Consider the following 23,268-nt stretch of genomic DNA (forward strand, 5'->3'; position numbering starts at 1 on the left):
CTCCCCTATCCTTTGCTGACCAGGTCTATTTGCATGTCACCGACACCTTCTCTCTGCATCCTGGCTTAAAGAGAATCTGCACCCTATCTTAAAGAGACATTGTTTTTCATGTGAAAGTCCATGGCAGGTTCAGGTAATAACCATGGTTACAGAATACACAGTAACTATCAGCATTATTCACTGGAATGAGGAAATGATATCAGCTATTATTACTTTGTTTTAAAAATTCCCAGAAGAGACAGATGTGATTATGAAGTATTCCCTCTTAGTCTAGAGGTGGAATTTGTAGGACATTTAATTTTATGCTAAGTTTTAGAAAAATAGTTTTCCTATGTATAGAGAATGGATTACATATTTTTCCCCCTAAAGGACAGTGGCAAGATTAAAGATCATGTACAGGATTCTTCCTTTCTTGGGCTAGAAGGAGGGATATTGGCATATTTCCAACAGGATCGTGCTTTCCAAGAAATAGAGCTTTACAGTTTGCAGCAGGTCATATGGTTAGAAATCTGCTCTTAATTCCTGAATGCCTAAGTGCTGGAAGACATATGGTATATTTCTAAATACAATTTAATTCAATAGTTATGTTTCCATTGGTGAACTAAAATGTAGTTTATTGGCTAAAAATATAGCTGGTGCAAACACGACTGAATAGGACAATAACAACAGAAAAGCAGTTTAAGTCTTATTGTCTCTTAGTTTAGTAGTCTGTAAAGACCTGATCCGTTGCAGAAGCATCTATTGACTTCTGTATCAGGCCCCAAATGTGTTTTTTTTCCTTTTTTTTATTCCCCCCCCCCTTTTTTTTTACTAGCCTGTAAGAATGAAAAGTGTTTTAAAAATGATACCATTTGTTTTATTGACACAACAACACACATGGACATATTCTTTGTTTAAAAATATTATTTCCTAACTGAAGTACAACAGATTTTACAAATCAAGCAAATGTGAATCCTTTTGGGGTAAATTGTAATTAGAGTTGTGCAAAATAAAGAACAGATTTTCTATTTCAGTTTGTGCCAAAAACACCTCCATTCAACTTTTGATAATCCCACACCTACTGAAATGTCTCTTTTCTGCATAATTCAGGCAATGTCTCTTTTTGTTGCACTAAATAATGTGAAAGCACTGACAGCAAGGATTGCTCAAATTGTGTTCCTTTCAACTTTTGAGTAAAAGTGGAATTTCAGGCACTATTGGATACCCAGTATCTTAGAAAATTTTCTTTGTCCTAACTCAGGCATAGCCACAATTTAGCCATTGGTGGGAGCTGACCAGCTGACCCCTAAGGGTATATAAGGAGGAAGTCAGGGTTTGCACTAATTAGCTCAATTAGGATTTACCTCAATTACCATCAGCGGTATTACACGTACTTCAATTTTTTTTTTGATTCATGTTCTATTATATTAAATGTACATATATTAAGATTGTCTTTACAATACCATTTATCTTTGTATAGAAGGCTCTTTTGATTAGCATCCCCCTCCCTTGTTTTGTAACCATGTAGTTTTTAATATAAGCTGCCCTTGTTTAGTAGTTGCACCTTTACCATGCACATTTACCTCTCAAGCTTCTGGGGAAAATAATCCTATTCAATAGATCCCACTTTCTTTTGTAGCTGCCTTTGATTTAAACCCATTGGAGAAAGAAATTACATTTACTGTAAAAGATAGTTTATAAAGGAAACTATATAATATTCTATCAGTTGCTGGGTAGATAATGATGCTTGAAAATGTAAACTGCAATATGGTTCATTAAGGTGGTCACTTATCTGAATAATAATGTGTTAACAGTGACCTTTCACCCTGCTTGAAATAATTGTTTGAAAATTTAAAGTGTGGTTTTATTCTGAAAAGAGACTGTATAAGTGACAACTTCTGGCTGAACAGGTCTTTTGCTTCTGTGCATTTAGAGTCATACGTACTGACTTGAGTGACACATACATTTTTACCTCTTTTATAGTCTTATTATAGTATAGCACAGCTCCACAGGTAATAAAGATTGCACTAGGTTCTGTTTCTTCTTGTGTACCATTAACATATTGTCCAACTGCCCAAGTTTGGCTTTGGCAGTCCCTGCTCTGTGGTTTTGAACTCAGTCCCAGGGACTCTTCAGTGCTGCCCAAATCAGCTCTCGAGGTGGTGTTGGTTTTTTAAAGTTATGTACATGCCACTAGACGGCAATGTACAGAGTAGGAAGGCAGCAAGCTGAGTGAAGCTTCCTGTGGCTTTCTGCATCCAGGACCAAATTACGTTAATACCAGGCGCTCTTCTTGTTCCATCCTTATGGCCTAGCACTCCCCTGGAGTGACAGAGACAGGCATCCCTCCTCATGGCAGTAACGATAGAGGCACGTACAGGCCAGCTGTGCTCGTTAGGTTGCCCAGAGACTGACTCTGCTGCAGACCCTGATTCCTGGCAGTACCCACCCCCTTGAGGGCACCTCCTAGGGAACTTAGGGCCCAGTTTCTCACAGTGCTTCTGATGAAACCCAAACAATAGATCGTCTCTACCAGTTCCCAATGCTGCTCCTATGGACCATCACCTTCCCAGTCTACCAGGTATTGGAGCTTTCCCCTAACTCAATGAGAGTCGAGGACTCACTGGACCAAGTATTCCTCCTGTCTGCAGTCTGTTACAGGTGGCAGGTTGGAGTGGTTTGGGTACAGATTCTTGATGAAGGGATTTAAAAGTGAGATGTGAATGAGGGGGTGGATCTTCCAGGATATGAACAGCTGTAATCTGAAGGCCACTGCGTTTACCTGCTCTATAATCTTGAAGGGGTCCAGTTTGTTATAGTCTGGTTTGGTAGATGGGTGCCTTGATTTAAGGTGCTGGGCAGAGAATCACACCTTCTCCCCATGGCCATATTGGAGGCAGCCTGACAGTCTAGTACTACATGGTGTTTATAGGCTTCTTTGGTAGACTGCAAGTGTTGTCTGAGCTCCTGGTGCACCTTGTGTAAGTGGGAGGCTAAATCTGCAGTGGCCATGAGGGGGTAACTTAAGGCTAAGGCTGGGTGGAAGTGGTGGTCAAAGCCATCATTCCCAAAGAATGGACTATGTTGGGTTGAGGCATGGATTGCATTTGTGATATGCAAATTCTGTGTAGCACAGGCTGGGAAGCCAATCATTCTGGTAATTACTTAGACAGCAGATTGACACTCTCTGTTCACACATTAGCTTGTGGGTAATAGGCAGATGAGTTGAGGTATTCAATGCCAGAGTTGAGAGATGAACTAGGATACCAGTCTTTTGAACAGCTCCTTAATAAGTGGTAAGAAGTACTGGATTTGGATTAAAGAAAAGGAGGACTTGTGGCACCTTAGAGACTAACCAATTTATCTGAGCCTAAGCTTTCGTGAGCTACGGCTCACTTCATCGGATGCATACCGTGGATTGTAATCTTCTTCAGAGTTTGGTAGTCCACACAAGGGAGAGGCCTGTCTTCACCACAGAGAAGATAGGAGCCCCACTGGGGACAAGGAGGGGCTCCGCAGGGTTTCTACAAGTTAGCTACAGCGTGCCTGTAGTTCCAGTTTGGAGAAGGAGAAGACGTGCCCAAGCGGAACGTCTGCTCCCAGCTGGAGGTCAATGAGGCAGTCGTAGCTGCAATAGAGCAGTAGGATGTCTGATTTCTTTGTGTCAAACACATCCCTCCTGTAACACCTGAAGTGCATCTTCAACTATGCTCGTGACTCGGGTCATCAAAGATTGCCCCTATAGCTCTAACAAAGTCTCAAATTGTGCTAGAAGTAGGCTTGATCTTTCCAGGAGCAGAGACATCCACATCAGGCCTCCCCCATAAGCAGGCTGATATCATTCCCACCTGGGCTTGGTCAGTGGAGTATGACTATGGGTGTCGGAGAAATAGGGTCTGACGCTGATTTAGGAACCCACAAAATTTGTGGTGATTGCCACTGAACTTGTCAGGCAGAGGGAGGTTGGGCTCGCAGGAAGCAGGGATTGGAGCTGAAGGCAGCATGGCTTGAGCTTGCAAGATTGTATTCTACACCTCCAGGATGGCAACCTGGGCTTGCAAGGTCTGTGTGGCTTCCACTATCCCCATCAGAGATATTGACCTTTGTAGGATCCATGCTCCCCATATCAGCTCTAGTTTCCTTATTGTTGGTGTCTTTTGGGCTGCTCAAACTATCAGAGTCCAGACCGTGGGTGATGTTGCCTAGTGGTTGGAGCAGGAGCCTGTAGCCAGGAATAGGTGCCCAGGCTCAGAGCTAAAGTCAGAGGCTAGATGTCAGAGCTGAAGGACAGAGCTGAAATCAGAAGTCATGAATCAGAGCCAAAGGTCAGAGTCTGGTTACCTGGCATGAACCAAGGCAGGCGCAGGGCTGGAACAAGTTGGGGGCAAGGCTGGGAACTGCAGGCTAGGAGTTGTCACAGCCATGGATGAATGCTTTGAGCAGACACCAAGCTGCTGCTGGGTTTAAGAGCTGGTCTGCTGACTTTTCCCACCAATTAGACAGTGTAGCCAATCAGGCAGCCTACTACAGTATATCTGTGCTTGTGAGGTTGGCCAGACACAGCTCTGCCACAGGCCCTGATTCCTGTCACCTGTCTGCATGCTCTGCCCAATGCCAGCTCTCCAGTAGAATACCTCCAGCCAGCACAGTTGGAGCATGAGCCTCCTTAATACTTCAGAAAAAGAGGGAGTGAGAGAGAGAGAGACTGAAAGGGGGCAACACTGAGTTTGATCGAAAAAGGCACAGTATTGTGAGGATCACCGACAGAAAAATAACAGTCACAGAAGAAAGGAAGAAAGACCTAAATATTGGAGAGAGAATAGGATCTTAACAGCAGGAGAGAAAAATAGAAGATCTCATTGGGAGAAGAAAAAATGATGCTTTCGGTAGGACAATCCCCATGTACTTTCTGAGAGGGGGCAAGAAAGGAGAAAAGCCCCATGTGTTTTCAGGGGAAGGCCCCCGGAGAGAAGAAAAGACTTTGTCTTCCCACTCCCGAGAAATGTAGATGTTGGAGAAGAAGAAAGAGGCATGACATTTTCCCATTAAGATCTCATTATTAGAATAGGCCTGCCATCCTCCCATGTGAACAATCTTGAGAGGGCTTCTCTTCCAGAAAACATCCACTGATAGGGAAAACATACACCTTCTCTCCTATACCCGTAAAGTCTTCAGTTCAGTGCGAAAAAGAAAATAATGAATATAATAATATGAAAGGTACAAAGTTTGGGGGGATGAATATACTGTAGCTATTAACACTATACTATTTTAAAGGTACTTAATACAGAAAAAGTCCTACAATAGGGTTAAATTCTGTCCTCAAATGTTCATGAGCAGTTCCCACTGGCTTATCCTAGAGCAAAATTTGGGCAATTTCATCTTCTATATTACAAAGTTCTGTTGGAAAGAGCCCTCCATATTGATAAATTTCAGGTCTCCATGCAATATCTGGGCATATATAAACTATTTTTTCTTGGACAAGAATCACCCTTTTTCTGAAACTCCAAAATGACTCAATAAATTTTCTCCAAATGAAAAAATGAAATAAAGTCTGACAGGATAATCTGAGCAAATCCACAGAATCCCCTGAGGTGGTGCTAGCATTAATACATTTCATGCAAATGGGAACAGCTTTCACAGCTTTCACCAGCTGGGCTCCTTTTTATCAAATCGTAATCAGTGAAGTATCCATACAGGTGTTTGTGGATAGGTATATTATTTTTCAAGTTTGAGTCAGTGAACTATATGTACAAGTTTGTGTATTATATATATTATATATACATTTTAAAGATATTGGCCAGTAAGAGATTTACATGGATTTATCAAAGGTCAATAAAAACACTCAGACTGGATTTCATAACATTTTTTATTCCTAAAGCATTTGAACATCTAAGCATACTGTCAGCAATGTTAATACTGCTTTTGGCACTGACCCTGCAATCAGATTTCTGTGTGTGAACCTTATGCTCCTGTGGAGTCCCGTTGAAGACAGTGGGCTTCAACAGAGATGGAAGTATCAGCAGATCCGATTGCCGGGACCCAGCTTTAGTCGTTATTTTTTCTACAGTATACTTTCAGGAAAAATGAGAGACTCTAGGGAGTTGAGTGTTTGTGCAAGTAGAAACTGTTTTAGATCAGACATTGTACTACTGAGAAGGGTTAAAAGAACAAGTGGGCTATTAGACTGTAGAAGTACAACAGATAGTTTGAAATTCCTCCTTTTTCATACTGTAAATCTGTCTTGTGAGGTTGGTTCCTTTCTGCACACCATTAGTGGATATTGAGGACTAAACCTTCTACACTATACAAGTAGCTCAAGTTATATCCAGGTTGCTGAATCTACCCCTCCCCCCAGCCAGTAGTTTTTCTCCTGAGTATTAGAACATTTTGTAGGGATAATATGGCGTAGGGGGACTAACCTCATCTATTATATGGTAATGGAGGTCCAAGGTTGTCTTTTACATCCATTACAGGTAAATAGAAACATTGAAGAGATATGCTGCAGATATAAATTGAAACCTGTCGATGGGGAGCACTGTTTTCACTCCTATTAGCTTGTCATTCCTAAATGTACCTAAAAAACTGTTAATTTAGCTAAAGGAACAATACAACGTTTATTCCATAGAACTGAACATTGTGGTGTCTTTTAGGAACAGATGAAATATGACGGGTTTATCATTAAAAAAACCCTGATACTTGTGTATATGTATCACAAGTCTGCGTGAACTGTCTGCGTGAACTGTCTCATATATGATGGTATGGTATGTTGTAAAGGTTTCACCAACATAAGTTAGTGATTTCTGTATTACAAGTGGCCTATACAGGTCATCCCAAATGAGTGCCAGTAAAACGTTTATATCACTAGATCATTAACTATTCAGTATATGCTCTTACATTTTACAGAAAAACAAATTTAGAAATATTTGAGTTTTTAAAATTATTATTGGTACTTTTATTCATCTTGTTCCATCTGTAATGCCAGGTGTGAGTGTGGATGTATATGTATATTAGGGCTGTCAATTAATCACAGTTAACGGATGCAATTAATGCAAAAAAATTAACTAGATTAAAAATAGTCATGATTAATCACAGTTTTAATTGCACTGTTAAACAATAATAGAACACCAATTTAAACTTCTTATAAATATTTTGGATGTTTTTCTACATTCTCAAATATATTGATTTCAATTACAATACAGAATACAAAGTGTACAGTGTTCACTTTATATTATTTTTATTACAAATATTTGTACTGTAAAAAAGATAAAAGAAATAGTATTTTTCAATTCACTTCAGACAAGTCCACTCAGTCCTACTTCTTGTTCAGCTACTCGCTAAGACAAACAAGTTTGTTTACATTTACAGGAGATAATGCTGCCTGCTTCTTATTTACAATGCCACCTAAAAGTGAGAACAGGCATTCACATGGTGCTATTGTAGCCGGTATTGCCGGATATTTACATGCCAGATATGCTAAATATTTGTATGTCCTTCATGCTTCAATATATAGGCTTTAAAGTTTTTACATTGTTTTGTTTTTAGTGCAGTTATGAACAAAAAATAATTCTACATTTGTAAATTGTATTTTCACAATAAAGAGCTTGCTCAACAGTACTTGTATGAGGTGAATTGAAAAAGACTATTGCATTCGTTTAGCTTTTTTACAGTGCAAATATGCGTAATCAAATATAATAATAATATAAAGTGATCACTAGACACTTTGTATTCTGTGTTGTAATTGAAATCAATATATTTGAAAATGAAGAAAAACATCCAAAATATTTATAATAAATTTAAATTGGTATTCTGTTATTGTTTATCAGTGTGATTAAAACTGTAATTAATCACAGCAATTTTTTTTTAATCTTGCGATTATTTTTAATAGTATGACAGCCCGAGAGAGAGAGAGTTCATATAAAAATATTAGTCACTTCTGCAATTATAGGAACTAATAGTATAGTTTTAAGCTTTTTGAGGCAGGGACTTTTCTGTTTGCATAGTGCTAGCATATTGTGGGTGCTATTTGAAACAGAAAATTACGATTATGTATGACTTTTTTGCTGGTAGCACCCACAGTGTACTAGCTGCTGTGCAAACATAACGGCCTGATCCAACATTCCTTAGGTTATTAGCACTTTCCACATATAACTACTAATAAATAGAATTAGCTGGGAAACAAAATTTTTGATCCTTGAAAAATTTCAGTATTTCAGAAAAAAAAAGATGAATCAAATGAAAAAGTCAAAATTTTTCATGGGACTGAAATTCTGAAATATTTTGTTTCATAAACACCCAAAATAAAATATGATCCTCAGAATCCCTTGTTCCACAGCAGCCAGCCTGGCAGGCTGTTTGAATGCCAAGTTTTCTATGTTCCATGGACTCAACCAGCCAGTCAGGCAGATGGCTAGCTTTGCAGCCTGGAAAGCCAGCTAGCCCAGCAAGCCAACCATCCAGGGAAATGGGCAGCCCACCCACCTGACTGCCATGTGGGAAGCTGAGGAGCCGGCCAGCTGGGGACCCGTCTGCCTGGGGAGCCAGGAAGCCCACCAGGAAGCCAGGTAGCCCAGAGAGCTAGTTAGTTGGGAAGCCAGCCAGCATGGAAAGGCAGCCAGCCTTTCCCAGGGGAGCTGGGTGACTGAGGCGCCAGGGATCCATGGAAAGCCAGCCTTCCAGTGTGACTGCCAGGGAGCCTCAGGATCTGGGTGAGATGGTAGGAAGCCAGCCAGCCAGCCTGCCTGTGTGCCTAGTTTCCATCAAAAGTTTCAAGGGTCCTGCAGAATATTTCAAGTCCATCAAATCATCATTTTCTAATGGAAAACTGTTCAGTTGGAAATGTTTTGACCAGCTCTATTACTAAAGTTATCTAGTTATGTGTATCAGAAATAGTGTTTTTCATCCAGCGTGGTGTGTTTTTTATTTATTTATTTTAAATATTTTTAGAATGAATTCTGGAAATGAATATAAAAAATCTTACATCTCTCTTAAGGGGCAGCAGTCTTTTACAATTACTTTTCTCCTGCTCCACAGGTCAATATATCTAACGTGCTTTGCCTTTAAGAAATCATCAAGTTCTCAATCACTGTCAAGCTCATGGATTCTCGTTAGCTTCTGTAATCCTTACCAGAAAAGTACCATATTTTTATTTTTTCTGATATCCAGATTTTTTTTTAAATTTTATTCCTTATTTCTTAGATCAGTCATTTTTATTCTCTAATTTCTCCTAAATGTTTTTCTTCCTTGCCAGAATAAATATGTTGTATCAATTTTTTATTTGGTTTTATTTTTTGTAAAGAGGAAAACAAAATATTTTAAAGTGTATTGAAAGTTTTATTTGATGTATTGTTAAAACCAAAGTTATCTTGCTCTCAAAGGCTCCCCCTTCAGCAGTCCCTTTCTTTTCATCACAGCAATTAAGCACATACTTAGCTGCTTTGGTATCTGATCCTGTGCTTTTAAGTCAATGGGAGCTTTACCATTGATTTAAGTGGCCACAAGATCAATCCCTTGCTGAATAGGAATAGACTGATGTATGTGCTTCTCGGGGCCTAATTTACTATATCACACTCAGATTAGAAATTGCTGTTTTTTATAACCAAAACGCAAATTGTATGTTCAGTAACTGCTGTCTTTACAGTCTCCTCATGATGCGCAGAAGTGCGGAATTCTAATTCATGTCTGCATGAATATCAATATAATTTGCCTTATTTCAACATTGAAAAAATAACAATAATTTTGAATTTTGAAAAAAATATACTTTCTCTGAATGATGCATAGAGGAAGTTCTAGCAATTTCAAGCAAATATCAGAATATGTATCAACTATACATGACATATTTTTTTCTCCGACTCTTTTCAGAGCCAAATTTTGTGTCATCCTATGACATTGGAAACTTCACCTACTTCTTCTTCCGAGAGAATGCAGTAGAGCATGACTGTGGGAAAACAGTCTTTTCGCGGGCTGCTCGGGTCTGTAAAAATGATATTGGGGGCAGATTTTTGCTAGAGGACACCTGGACAACCTTTATGAAGGCTCGTTTGAACTGCTCTCGCCCTGGAGAAATTCCATTTTACTACAATGAATTACAAAGCACTTTCTTCCTGCCAGAATTGGACTTAATCTATGGGATCTTTACGACTAATGTGTATGTACCTTACATAATATTTGTTAATTTTTCTGTTATATTCAGAGTAACGTCTAAGGCTCTCAAGATCCCCTCAGGTTCTACATGTGGAAGGGATATTGTATAAACATGAGCAGGCTGTCTTTCAGACAATCAGAATCTACAATGAGTTAGGTACTTAATGGGCTCCAGGAGATGCAGAAATGATGAGCAGGTGGCCTGTTACAGTAATTCAGATGACGTTTTAGCATACTTGATGCTAATTGCCTGTGTACAAATGGATAATATGAAACTTACTTTCTTTCATCTACTAGTTTTTGTTTTTTGCAATAAGCCTGACAAGCATAAGAAGTCAAAGTGCTTTTTTGTCATAGTTGTAAATCCAAACTGCTACACTGCTTGTTCAGTCGTTGGCAGGTCTGATCCCCAAGGATTATTTTCTCTTCCCGATACATTTGAACAATAACAATTTGAAGCTTAAACAGTAGATTTGCTTTCTAAAGCCTTGTTTGAACAACAGAGTAAGTTAGAAGAAATAAATTCTATGTGGACCACTTGTCAGCACTTTTCCCCACAGTGGAAGTTTGTGTAACTGTCTGCCTGCTTCATTATCTATCCATTTATCTAACATTGTGAAAAAAGGACAAATCAGGAGTTTAATTCCATGAGTTATGTGTATTGTTAAAAGAGTAATTCCAAACCTTAATTCACTGTTAGCTGTTGGGCATTCAATTTATTTTGCTTCTGCTAAAAGCATTTTTATAAATATTTTAAAACTCCCAAATACTGCAGTTCTTTTTGGAGATAGTTTTATTTATGTTTTTATGCCAACACAAAGTTGTAATTTGCAGCTGAGTCCCATTTTAGGTTCTCGTAGTTACTGTATACAGATCTATATTGTTTACACTATGCAGAATTAGCACACTGTTGTACTTTATGTCTCATTTTCAACATGAAAATAGGGGAATGGTATAACTGGGTTGGCCAGGGTTTAACTCTTTGAGTCAGTGAGTTTATAGAGTGTTCAGTTCAAGTTACCTCCTTATGGGCTTATTTTGCCAGCCAGTGGGCACTTTGTTGGGATAGTGATAGTGTTGTGTGGAAGATGTGGGCCTGAGTGCAGATCTCTTGGTTTCTGATCCTGCAAGAACTTGGGAGTATTTCAAAGGGAACAGACTTAGCCCCTGTCACAATACGACTGGCTGATTAGAAAAGGAGAAATATTGATGGATAGTGAGATGCCCTTCTTATTTGGAATAATGGTGGCTTTGATTTGTGAAATGAAGTATGTAAAAGAACAGGATTGGGAGGCAGGAATTTCTTAGTTTCAGTCCAAGCTCCGTCAATATTCTGGACAAGCCGCTTTACCCATTATTATTACCCATCCAATGAAGTGAGCTGTAGCTCACGAAAGCTTATGCTCAAGAAAATTTGTTAGTCTCTAAGGTGCCACAAGTACTCCTTTTCTTTTTACCCATTTTTAGATTTCACATCTAAAAAGTGGGGTGATGATACTTTCAGTATGTGTCACATGGGGGTGTAGTAAGAATGGTTAGTTAATGTTTATAAAGTGCTTTGAAGATGAAGAGCTTGATTGCAGTAGTGAGCAAGTTGCCACCTCTTATATTCATTGGGGCTGCTGCAAAGTTTCAAGGATTTACTCTCCCACCCTTGACTGCTAGGCCAGAACAGCTTTTAAGTCCAACCAGGATGCCGGCGGTGTGCTGCTGTGAGCATTTGAATCCTGTCCCTGACCACTTTCTGGCTGGGCCCACCCATGTTGTGAAGTACTAATAGAGTTGCAGAGTTAATGAGGGGAAATGTTGCTTTTTGTGGGCAGTTAATTGATTCCTTGATGTCTTCATTTATCTCATGTTTTTATTTTGTTTTTCAGGAACAGCATAGCTGCCTCAGCAGTTTGTGTTTTCAACTTGAGTGCCATAACTCAGGCCTTCAGTGGACCATTCAAATATCAGGAGAACTCCCGCTCTGCCTGGCTGCCTTACCCCAATCCAAACCCTAATTTCCAGGTACTTACACAGAAGGGGAGGGCACTAGTCCACAACAGTCTTCTTTAAAATGTAGCACAGTTTAAAGGTATCAAAGTATAGACTGTGAGACAAGTCATAGGAGTTCTGTATCTGGAGCCAGTCCAGTTACCGGGTAAACAAATCTATTTAGATAGATATCCGTGAAATGAGCTGCACTATATAGCGTTTGGTTCACATTACTGCACTATATGTGAAATGAACTGCACTATATAGAGATTGGTTCACATTACGAAACAGTGTCATTGATAATTGGCACAATATATCCTTCTGTTACCTTTTGCCCAAATTAGCCAAAGGAAGAAAAGACAACTTAAGAACAATATTGCATAAAACTGGTGAGCTTTTAAAAACGGTATTTACTGGGACACTTTTTCTCAATATAGCTTGGCTAATTTTACATCCCCTGAAATTTGATTTTTGTGAAATTGTGGGGGACTGAAAGTTATTCACAGGAGTAGGCAAAAAAGGGAATAAGGCACTTTTCTGTAAACATACGCACCCCTAAGTTTGAAAAAGAATGATAAGTCCCTCCACTACTCAAAAATCTCTAGACCGTTTGGCCTTTGAGGGACAAATCATCCACTTCCCAGATTCACAAAAAGCGTATTTTCAGTTTTTCACAACATCCAGAACATCACATGGAATTCCATCCAAAATTTTGGAGTTTTTAAAGTTTATTCTATTTTATAAGAGCTTCATGAAAGTAATCAAATATTGACCTCCCCCCCTCAAAACATGTAATCATGTGATATTAGTCGTACAATAAAAAGCCCTGATTCTGCCATTGCATCCAATGCATCTCCATGCAGTCATATTATCTTAAGTTAGGCTCTGTGTGGGCATAGGGGTCCACCCACTCAGACCGGATTGTAAGCTCCGGGCCCAAGTTTCCACTGTATTATAGCTAAAAGAAAAGGAGTACTTGTGGCACCTTAGAGACTAACACATTTATTTGAGCATAAGCTTGAAGTGAGCTACAGCTACAGCTCACTTCAAGCTTATGCTCAAATAAATGTGTTAGTCTCTAAGGTGCCACAAGTACTCCTTTTCTTTTTGCGGATACAGACTAACACGGCTGCTACTCTGAAACCTGTATTAAAGCTGTGCTTCTTGATACATGAAAAACTAAAGTTCCATCTGCCTCATCAAACTTTATGTACACAGTAGAGAGAGATTAGAGATCAAGCATACTGGCTGGGATGAACGCAAGGCTAATTTTATATTCCGTTGACACAGATTCTCATCTCCTTGCTCACTGCTCCCTAGTGACAGGTTTCACTTTAAATATTCACAGCTAATACCACATCCCCCTTTCTGAAAACAGAAGAATGATAAAACCTTTATATTAAACAACATTTAACAGGAATAAAATATCAAAACTAAACAAGAATTGACATCCCTCTGAAGGACAGGGTAGACTGCCTGAATCTTCAGCCTTTTGGCAGAGATTTATTCTGCCCTTTTAAGATATTTGGCTACTCATCCTCTGACTTTCTTGATTTCTCAAGATCTCCTGTCTTCCTGGAGGATTACATAAGGTCATCTTTCCCTAGCTGGATATCTTCTTGCAGTAAGATCTGGAAGACACAGATGGTGATGAGGCTGTATTGTACAGAATCTAGTTGGGAAGAGATGGTTGGGATAGTGGACATCAATTTGCTACAGGTTTTGAGCCATATATGAACAGGGCAAGATGAGACTCTGAGGATTTAAGAAAGAAGTTGTTTTATTTTGTTTTTACTGTGCGTTCTGCTTCACCATTACTCTGAGGAGACTGTGGGCTGGATTGACATGAGTGAAAGCATAAGTACCTGAAACCTCCTAAAGGTCTCAGAGGAAAAATGAGGACCATTGTCAGAGGTTACTTGCTCTGGAATCCTGAAATATGGGTTTTATCCTCCCCATAACTGCACTTGATGTGTGTGATCAGGTATGCCAACCCCACATTGAGCCTGCAAGGGTTATAAGCTTCGTGAGCCTACTCAGCCCCACCCTGCTATAGCTGCACTCAGTGTCAGGTAATGAAGGGCAGTTAAAATTGGAAGAGGGTGTCTCATTAGCTGGCTGACCAGGGAAGAGGAGAGACCTATCCTTTGCTTCCTGGGGAAAGGAGCAGCCCAGAATCTCTGCAGAGACTGCTGATTTTCATAACCCCTCCAGAAGAAGGGAGGCCTGGCACAGGACTAGTAAGTTTATTATCTTCATGGGAATATTTGCTTTATAAAAAGACTACTGGGCTTCCTGAGAAAGGTCTGAAGGGCCTAACAAGATGGTTGCAGGGAAGCTCTTCCCATGGTGTGTGGGGAACTGCCTCAGAAAACCCAGTGGACTTTTGCACCCTACTTGAGTCTGCCCTGTAGTTGTCTTTGGACCCTGAAGAGCATGATCACAATATGGTGTTAAGCAATCTGGCAATTTCAGTGAATTTTGAGAAATAATCAGTCATCAAAAGACAGATTGCATTGTCCAGATAGAAAAGATCAATCCCAACTTTCTGCCATGGCCTTTCTGGTAGAGCAGATGGTAGTAATACTTCCAACGGATTGGTTCTCGTGTGAGCACAAATATCCTATTTCTCAACTCTCTGTTGTAGTTGTTCGCTCAGTACAGACTGCCAAACAGACTATTTAACTCTCTCCCTGCATTTTGTAATACCTTGGGGTCTCCCATGCAGTCTGTCAAGGATTTCCTGTTGCACTGATGTAGGGATAACCAGCTGGTTTAGGGTAAGATCCCCAGAAACCACCCAACATGGTTTCACAGAGGTTTCAGACTATCTCTTTTGTCCAGCCTTCTTTGCAGTGAGTCATGACTTGACTCAGTAATTCATCTTGCTTCTTTTTCAGTTCTTGCGGGCATTCATGGTCAGTTTCCACATGAAATGTTGTGCCCACTAGAAAGTCTCTGAAATATTCACAAGGCTATGTGTAGTGGCTAGGGCATCTTTTTTTTAATTTGTGTGTAGTGCTGCTCTGTATTGGTGAGTGCTAATGATTCATGTGCTGCTAGGTGCCACAGAGAAGGTGATTGTTCCTGAAGGAGGACTGCCCCTGTCAGATGAAGCTGTCCTGGTTTTATTTGGCTTATATAGGACCAAAATATGCCAAATGGTAGCCGACTGAAACAAAAAGTCCCAAAAGGTTGATGAAGTTTTTTAGCAGTGCAGATTCTGCCGCTAGTGGTACGTGCCAAAACCTACACTGGAAATCCAATTTTGGGAAGACTTTTGTTTCACTAAGATGTCCAGGGAGATGTTCAATACATGGGTGTACATGTCACTGTCTGCAGACATTCTCATTGAGCTTGGTAAAATCTACACACATCAAAACTTTGTCATTTGGTTGTGGGACCACTGCCCTGCCTGCACTCCATTCACCTTGGGTGTCTATTTTGGAAATGACATCCATCTGCTCCATGCAGCTAAGATATGCCTTCACCCTGGGCAATACAGGGAGGGAGACTCTTCTAGGTGTCACAGAGTAAATGGCTTTGCTTTTGGTGTAAGTTTAATGTGGTATTGTCCCACTAATATTTCTAGTACTTGGAAGAATATTGAGAACCTCTTCTTGATCTAAGCTTTGAGGCCAGTGGTGACATATAACCATGCCTGGGGGCTGTGGTTGCTGGGAGGCCAAACATAGCAATGTGTAGACCATCTAAACATAAACTTCATGAGATGTGGTCTTCCCTCCAAGTTTTAGAGGGCCAAAAAATTCCTTTTCACATGTAATAGGGACTGTACTGGGCTTTCAATAGCCTTTTTTTTTGCCCTTGAAGAGCTGATGTTTTCATCCTCCTATGAAGTGATTCTAGAATCAGTGTTACATCAGCACATTTGTCTATTTTGAAGTTTATTTTATAGGTTTCCCAAGGTGATTGTTGTGCTCGATGGGGGGTTTTGTGGTCATATCCGATTGCTCCAAGTGGGCTATCTCAATGTCTTTTAGGTCATTGTCTTGAAAGACAGGTGTTACCATGCATTGAGACCAGCAGACTGCTGCATAATGTTTGCCTTTTAGACATTTCCTGCATGTGGTATCTCCTGCTAGACAAAGCCGTTGGCTGGGAGGTAGTTTGCCACACTATGAGTATTCTTTCCTGCTCTTGTTGTATTCTTTTTCTTTACTCCATGTTAGCATAACCCCCTCTGTATTCCTTTGTACTTATATTGAACTGGGTAGGTATTGTTCCTGGGACTCCTGAGATATTTTCCTCCCCATGTCTGTGGCTTCTATATTGGGTTCCTACTCAAAGTTATTCCTGAGAAGAGTCTGTTGCTTCTTTATCAACTGATTTTGGAGGACTATGTTCTTGGCTGTGTCTAATGTTAGGTTAGGATAATTTTGGAGTCTTTCTAATAGTTGGTCTGTCCCTCAGCCCTAAAACAAGCCTGTCTCTGATTAATTCTTTGCTCATCTCTCTGTAGCCACATCTCTGTACATCTCTCTGTAGCCAACTACTCTCTGTAGTTCTGGATTAGGGTGTGCAGGGCTGCTATGAAATCATTCACTGACTCGCCCTTCTCTTGCTTAGTGAAATTGTGCTTGCTCAAAAATCATATTGTGCTGTGACATGAAATGCTTCTCCAGTACTTCTTTAATTTTATTGAGCTGATTCACCTGAGCAGCTATGAGCTTTCTTGGAAGGATAATGTTGTCTGCTGCTAGTCCCACTGTACAGAGCAGGGTATTGTCTCCTCTCTGGTTGCTAGTATAAGCCAGAAACCAGACGGAACCTCTGGAATCTGCTTACCCAGAATGGTCATCCCTCAGGGTGCTGGACATCAAATTCTGTTGTGGGGAGGAGGGTATTTGGGAAAAGATGGGATCAGATGTAGGCATCTCTGCTATTTTTCCACTTTTTGCCCTCCCCCCGCTTTTTGTTTGTTTGTTTATTTTCCTCTGTATGGAGTAAGGTGGTGTGGCCTTTAAGGAAGCAAGCTGGTATTGCTGTGGACCACATAGCCTTATTTTCAGTATCCCTTACTCATCAAAGCAGTTCTCCCTGGATTCTCTGTGTTTTCAAGCCTTTTCTCTGCTTGTTATACTGCTAGCTCTGTGCACTATTCTGGCTGGGCTAGAGGGCCTGCTTGTCTACCTTCCTGTACTTTCTCCTTTCTTCAGGGATGTTCTCTGATCTGTTGGGTCTTTATTCAATCCCACTCTGATGCCATGCAGAGATTACAGAGACCCAGCACACTGTGGTTGGGATGAATGCAAAACTGACTTTGTTTCCTGTTCACATAGACTCTTACCCCCTTGCTCTATGTCCCCTACTGGTCACTCTAAGTGGTCACAGCTAACACCACATACACTATGTTTATGCTCACCCCAAAGCATGATGTGGTTTGAAAAGCTGATGTATCTTGAAGGGTAGCAGTATAAGGGCTCAGTTTTGATCCCCTGATATTCACAAGTCTATGAGAGAGGAACAATGTATTCAAGTGTGAGGCTAAAATTAGCATCTAGCCCAAGGGTAACCATGCTGCAATACTCTTGTCCACTTCACCTGTGCCAGAACAATGTGAAGAGGGAGCATTGTTTTACAGAAAAGGGCAGGAATGTTTTTCCTAATCCCTGGTCAGAAAATAGTGTATCTTTCTGTGCAAGAAAATCCACAGATATTAACAAAGTCTTCAGCCCTTTTACAGCTTTGAGGGCATAACTAGGGTGACCAGGTGTCCGATTTACAATGTTGGCAACCCTAGGTACAACCACGCTTGCCATTGAAAGGTATAAGGAGTGCCTCCCTAAAGTGCTCACTATTTTACTGTAGCAAAAGCAATAGGTGCTTCAGTGTAACGGAATAAAAATAGTTTGTGAAGCTTTGTGCCCCTTCGTTTAAACTTGTTAGCTGTAGTGTAGCTAAAACACTATACATCCCCTGATTCCATATTGTAAAACTAATTAGTCCAAAGGTAGGGAAATCTGTGAAACTTTCTAAAAAAAGAAAAAAATTTAGATAAGTACAGATAAATTTTCCTATTTTTCTGCCCAGAAAGTTCCACAGATCCGAACAATACGATTTGGGTGTTAAGATTTATTTTACAATATATATAATTCAAATAAAAAATATTTATTATTTATATTATTTATATATATATATATATATATATATATATATATATATATATTGTAAAATAAATCTTAACACCCATATGAAATCTTAGAACCATGTTGTGGCGACATCATCAGAAGACCCAACCACATCAGCCACACCATCAGAGACTCATTCACCTGCACGTCTACTAATGTGATATATGCCATCATGTGCCAGCAATGACCCTCTGCCATGTACATCGGCCAAACTGGACAGTCCCTACATGAAAGAATAAATGGACACAAATCAGACATCAGGAATGGTAACATACAGAAGCCAGTAGGAGAACACTTCAATCTCCCTGGACATTCTATAACAGATTTAAAAGTAGCTATACTTTTATATACTTTTATTTATTTACAGTGTGGTACAATGGACCAGGGTCTGTACATGAATCTGACTGAGAGGAATCTTCAGGATGCCCAAAAATTTATTCTAATGCATGAGGTGGTTCAGCCAGTTATTCCAATTCCTTACTTCATGGAGGACAACAGCCGATTTTCCCATGTGGCAGTGGATGTGGTGCAGGGCAAGGACATGCTTTTCCATATCATCTATCTGGCCACAGGTACGACTTAATGGTTCTGAGAAAACTGTAGAAAGTCGGAGATCCTTTTCAATGGTCTGTGCATCAGGTCTGAAATGCCTAAACCATGCTGGAGAACTGGGTTTGTAATCTGACAGCATTAACTGTGCCCTTCACCTATCCAAAGTAGCTAAGCGAAACACCATGCATTTTGTATGTGTGTGGTTCTTTTGTACAAAATGTGAAAAATCAAGGCTCTGTCTCCTCTCCATGAAAAGGGGCTTACTTTTCAAATGGAGGTTTCCTCCCCCATGCCTGTTCCACAAGGTTAAAGGGGAAAACCCCACTTCCCCTGGTGTGACAATATGCTAGAGATTCCAAGAGTGGTGTCTTGCTGAGTTTCATTGCCTCTTTCTTGGTTTTTGCAGCATAGACTATGATCTTGCCCATAGTTTGTAAAGTGTTTTGGGATATTTTCGTATGGAAGATGTTACACAAATGCCACATATTATTATTACTATTGGTATTTTTTATATTTATTTTTGTCCCTCATTCCCCTACTGCTTCAGCCAGCAAGAATTGGATGATAAATCCCTTTTCAGGTCACCCCTAAATAATTTATCCTTAGAAAAGCTTTCCTACTTAGCCTTTTGCCCTGAAGTTCAGAAATGAAAGAAAATATTATTCCGTTGAGAATGTCACTGTCTTCTTGTCTATAAGGACTTTAGTAGAGAATGAATTTTTGTCCTAACCTTTTATAAGGTATTTGAGAATGTGAGAACTGTTTCTAATGCACACTGCTTTACAGAGTGAGTCACTGACTACATTATTCCACTGATTGAAATTCAGATACAAAACAATTGAATTGAGTAATAGCGAGTATATAGGCTGCTCCTGTAAACTCTTCTTCATATAATTAGTCCTCACAGAACTAGTCCTATAGACATCAGTGGGGGACTACTCAGGTCAACAATGGTTTTCAGGATTGGTTTTATAGTTAGTATAGTAACAAGTATGGAGATTTTAGGGAAAGAGCTCTTTATTAAAATAACAACAGCTATTTGCTTGAATCTGCTCTCATTGAAGTCAATGGCAAAACTCCCATTGATTCCAGAGAGAGCAGGATCCATATTTCTTGTTATAAATCTCCAAAATTACAGCTTCTTAATGAAAACCCTTAATGAAAACATCTTGTTCTTTGGAGCATTGTGGTTCAATCTACAATGTGACTTTCTCTAGATACTTCTGAATCCAATCAATAAATCGATCTTTTATTAGGACCCTGCTTCTTTTTGGACTATTATTATGACATTATATTATTATTTGGTGTTTTCAGTTGAGACAGTGCTTCCTCGTGCACTATCATGGAATATCAACCTTACTCATTGTTGTACTGCAAACATATGCTGTGCAATAAAAGACTTTAATGGGCTATAGCACCCCAAGGATTTGGACAAGTATAGTCAAAGCAATTTAATAAATTATAGTATCTTTAGTGAAATCATAGCCATACAAAATATTGTTTATCCTGTGCAACCCCCATGATAGAAATTGGATCACCAAAATACGTTTTGAATTGTTTTTGTACTGGGTTGCTATTGCTGCATTGAGAGAGATTTGATCCCATCATAATGAGAGTATCTAGAATTATGTAAGTTTTCACAGTTCCTGATTGTCTCCAGGTTTTTAATTTTGTTTACTGTGCTTTCTGTTATAACTGATTTGATAAATGTAGGCCCCCAAGTTTTAAGCCTCTGAGGCTGGCTAACAAACAGCCCTATTCATTAAAAGGTATATGCTCTTTTTATGCACCTTTCATGCTGATAAATTAGGTCTATGTCCTCCGGTCCTTATTCAGGCAAAACCATTTCTTGAATTCAAAAGCTATTGAGGGCACTTAGCCTCTCATAGGAGCCACTTGGCACCTTGTAGTTGTGACATTGAGAGAGAAAGAGAGTGGGAGAACATGCACATAACTAGAGCTAAGGATGGAGGTTCAGCTTTAATTTTAATGTTACTAAGTTTGTCAATATGAACTGTGAGCCAAAACCTTGGTTTAAACCTAATAGTTGCATTTAATTTCTTTGGGATTTTTTTAAACTATCATTTACATGATAAGCCAGAAAGGTTTTATTTATTTATTTATTTATTTATTTATTTCAGAATGTCATGAAAAAAGTGTGGTATTAACTATAGTAAGGGATTGCCACATTTCACAATTAGGGATTTGTTTGTGTGTAGAGACTCTCCTACTTCAAGACTACATTCCAAAGTGTAGTTCACAGCAGCCTTTTCCCTTACTGAGCCTGATAACATTAGCTCTGATGGCACAAACATTTCTGCAGATTGTACAGCATGCATTTGAAATGACAGAACAGTTTGGGATGTTGTGTCCACCCAAATACTGGACAGGCCAGTGATTTCTTGCCTTGACATTTTGCCTGTAGCAAGTGCTTTGTGTTGTAAAACTAATTCTTAGGTTTTCCATTCTAAGTTTTGGACTGTCCTGTTTGTATGTGTCAACAAAGGAAAACAATCGCACTCATGAGAAGGACCATGGAATCTTTCCCCACCTTCATTCAGAGCTATGCAAACAGTTTTATATATTACACTGCAAAAATACCAGAAACCAGCCCTCCACGTGCTATACAGTTTGAGTCATGAGAGCCTGACTTAACAGGAGGTGGATAGAAATACCACAGACAGTTTTAAAAACTCTAAAACATTTCTAAATATTGTTTTCTGTCTCTTGTATACACATGATGGTGCGGTGGGGTAGTTACAGTTTTGTTGACACTTGTCTGGGATGACCTTGACTCTGGAAAGGATCCAGAGGCGAGCAACAAAGATGATCAAAGGGGTGGAAGGGAAGCCTGATCAAAGCTATGATCAAAGCTGAAGGAGCTGGGTATGTTTAGTTTGGAAAAAAGGATATCAAGGGGGGTTATGATAGCAGTCTTCAGATACTTGAAAGGCTGCCATAAAAAGATGGAGAAAAGTTGTTCTCTTTTGCCATAGAGAGCAGGACAAGAGGCAATGGATTCAAACTACAGCATAACTGATTTAGATTAATTTCAGGAAAAACATCCTAATTGTAAGAACAGCAGGACAATGGAACAGACTGCCGAGAAAGGTTGTGGAATCTTCTTCACTGGAGGTTTTCAAAAGGAAGCTGGATCACCACCGGTCTTGGATGGTTTAGACAGAGCAAATCCTGCATCTGGGCAGGGGCTTAGACGAGATGACCCTTGCAATCTTTTCTAATCCTATGATTCTATAATTCGCTCACTCATGACTTCAGAATTCATGGCATATGAGGCTGTATCAAACTGGTGCTTTGTGACTCTTTTACCCCATACCGTGGCATGATGTCCTTTATAATTACTTAATGTTTCAAAAATCAATTCGGAGGGGAGGGCTTCGGGAGGGTTCTCTCAATGTAATGTACTGAAAAAACAAATGTACTATAGTTATATTCTGGGGACAAAATTGACCTGTAGGGAGGAATGAAACAGAGGCAAGCTCTAAGACAGGACAGGAAGAAGGTGGAAAACAAGTCAAAGGGTTAGAAAATAGTGGGGTATATATATATATATATATATATATATATATATATATATATATATATATATATATATATATATATATATATTCCCTTTCTAAAGTTTTGCGTCCATATTTTTTGAGTGTTTTTCCTTTTCTTTCCTGTGTGTTTTGGAATTGTTTTGCTTCTTTTAAAGGAGATGAGAAGCTGAGATGGAACATCTTTTTCACTGACAAACAGCCTGGAAATTCTGAGTTTAGGAGTCAAACTGGACAGTGAGGTATTAGTAACTGTAGAGTGTCCCTGCATTCTTATTGTCTCAGTAATTCCATTTCAATATATTATATTTTGCTTTACCTAACTCGAGAATGGGGTGGAGGATTTGCCCATTAATTAAAATATTTAACAATCATTCTAGGTGTAAGCCCCAATTCTGCAAGTACTTGTATAACTTTACTCACATGAAGAATCCCATTGGCTTCAATGAGATTACTCACCTGAAGTTACACATATGCGTGTCAGCCGGGTTGGAGCCTTTGGGATTATTTTCTTGAATTTTTTCATACTCGTAAATCTTGTGAATTCCTGAAATATAGAACAGTTGTTTGAATCCTGTTTCCCTTATACTTGGTGTCTTTATAAATGTTCTGTGGCATTCGTGAAAATATACAGGAGGCTTCCAGTAGCTAATTTAATACCTGTAAATCCCCATGGTTTAAGAAAAGGTTGTTGTCAATGGGACATAAGTATCTGCTTTGTATTTCAAAGGTCAGGAGCTCAAGTCCTGTGAAAGTGATGCTTTTATTAACTTTTTTCTGTCAGTGAGATAATAGATTAATTAGCTCGCACCACAATTAGAGCTAACTTGGTTTCTCATTCCTGGGGTTCATAAGCATGCACATGAGAGCTCTGAATTGGAGTGGTTGGACCAATTTAGACCCAGAGG

The 23,268-nt window shown here is 39.5% G+C and overlaps 1 protein-coding gene across 5 annotated transcripts in view; it reads left to right on the forward strand.

The window, feature by feature from the left end:
- Positions 1 to 23,268, forward strand: part of SEMA5A (semaphorin 5A) — a 659,545-nt gene that overhangs the window by 426,229 nt on the left and 210,048 nt on the right. For all 5 annotated transcript variants that reach the window (XM_084619687.1, XM_084619686.1, XM_084619685.1 and 2 more), the window contains 3 exons: positions 9,838 to 10,123; positions 11,997 to 12,132; positions 18,616 to 18,820. In XM_084619687.1, the coding sequence (XP_084475813.1) occupies positions 9,838 to 10,123; positions 11,997 to 12,132; positions 18,616 to 18,820 (627 nt within the window). The remainder of the gene's footprint in view (positions 1 to 9,837; positions 10,124 to 11,996; positions 12,133 to 18,615; positions 18,821 to 23,268) is intronic.

The sequence above is a fragment of the Lepidochelys olivacea genome (assembly GCF_965140295.1).
Source record: "Lepidochelys olivacea isolate rLepOli2 genome assembly, chromosome: 2".
Taxonomy (NCBI): Eukaryota; Metazoa; Chordata; order Testudines; family Cheloniidae; genus Lepidochelys; species Lepidochelys olivacea.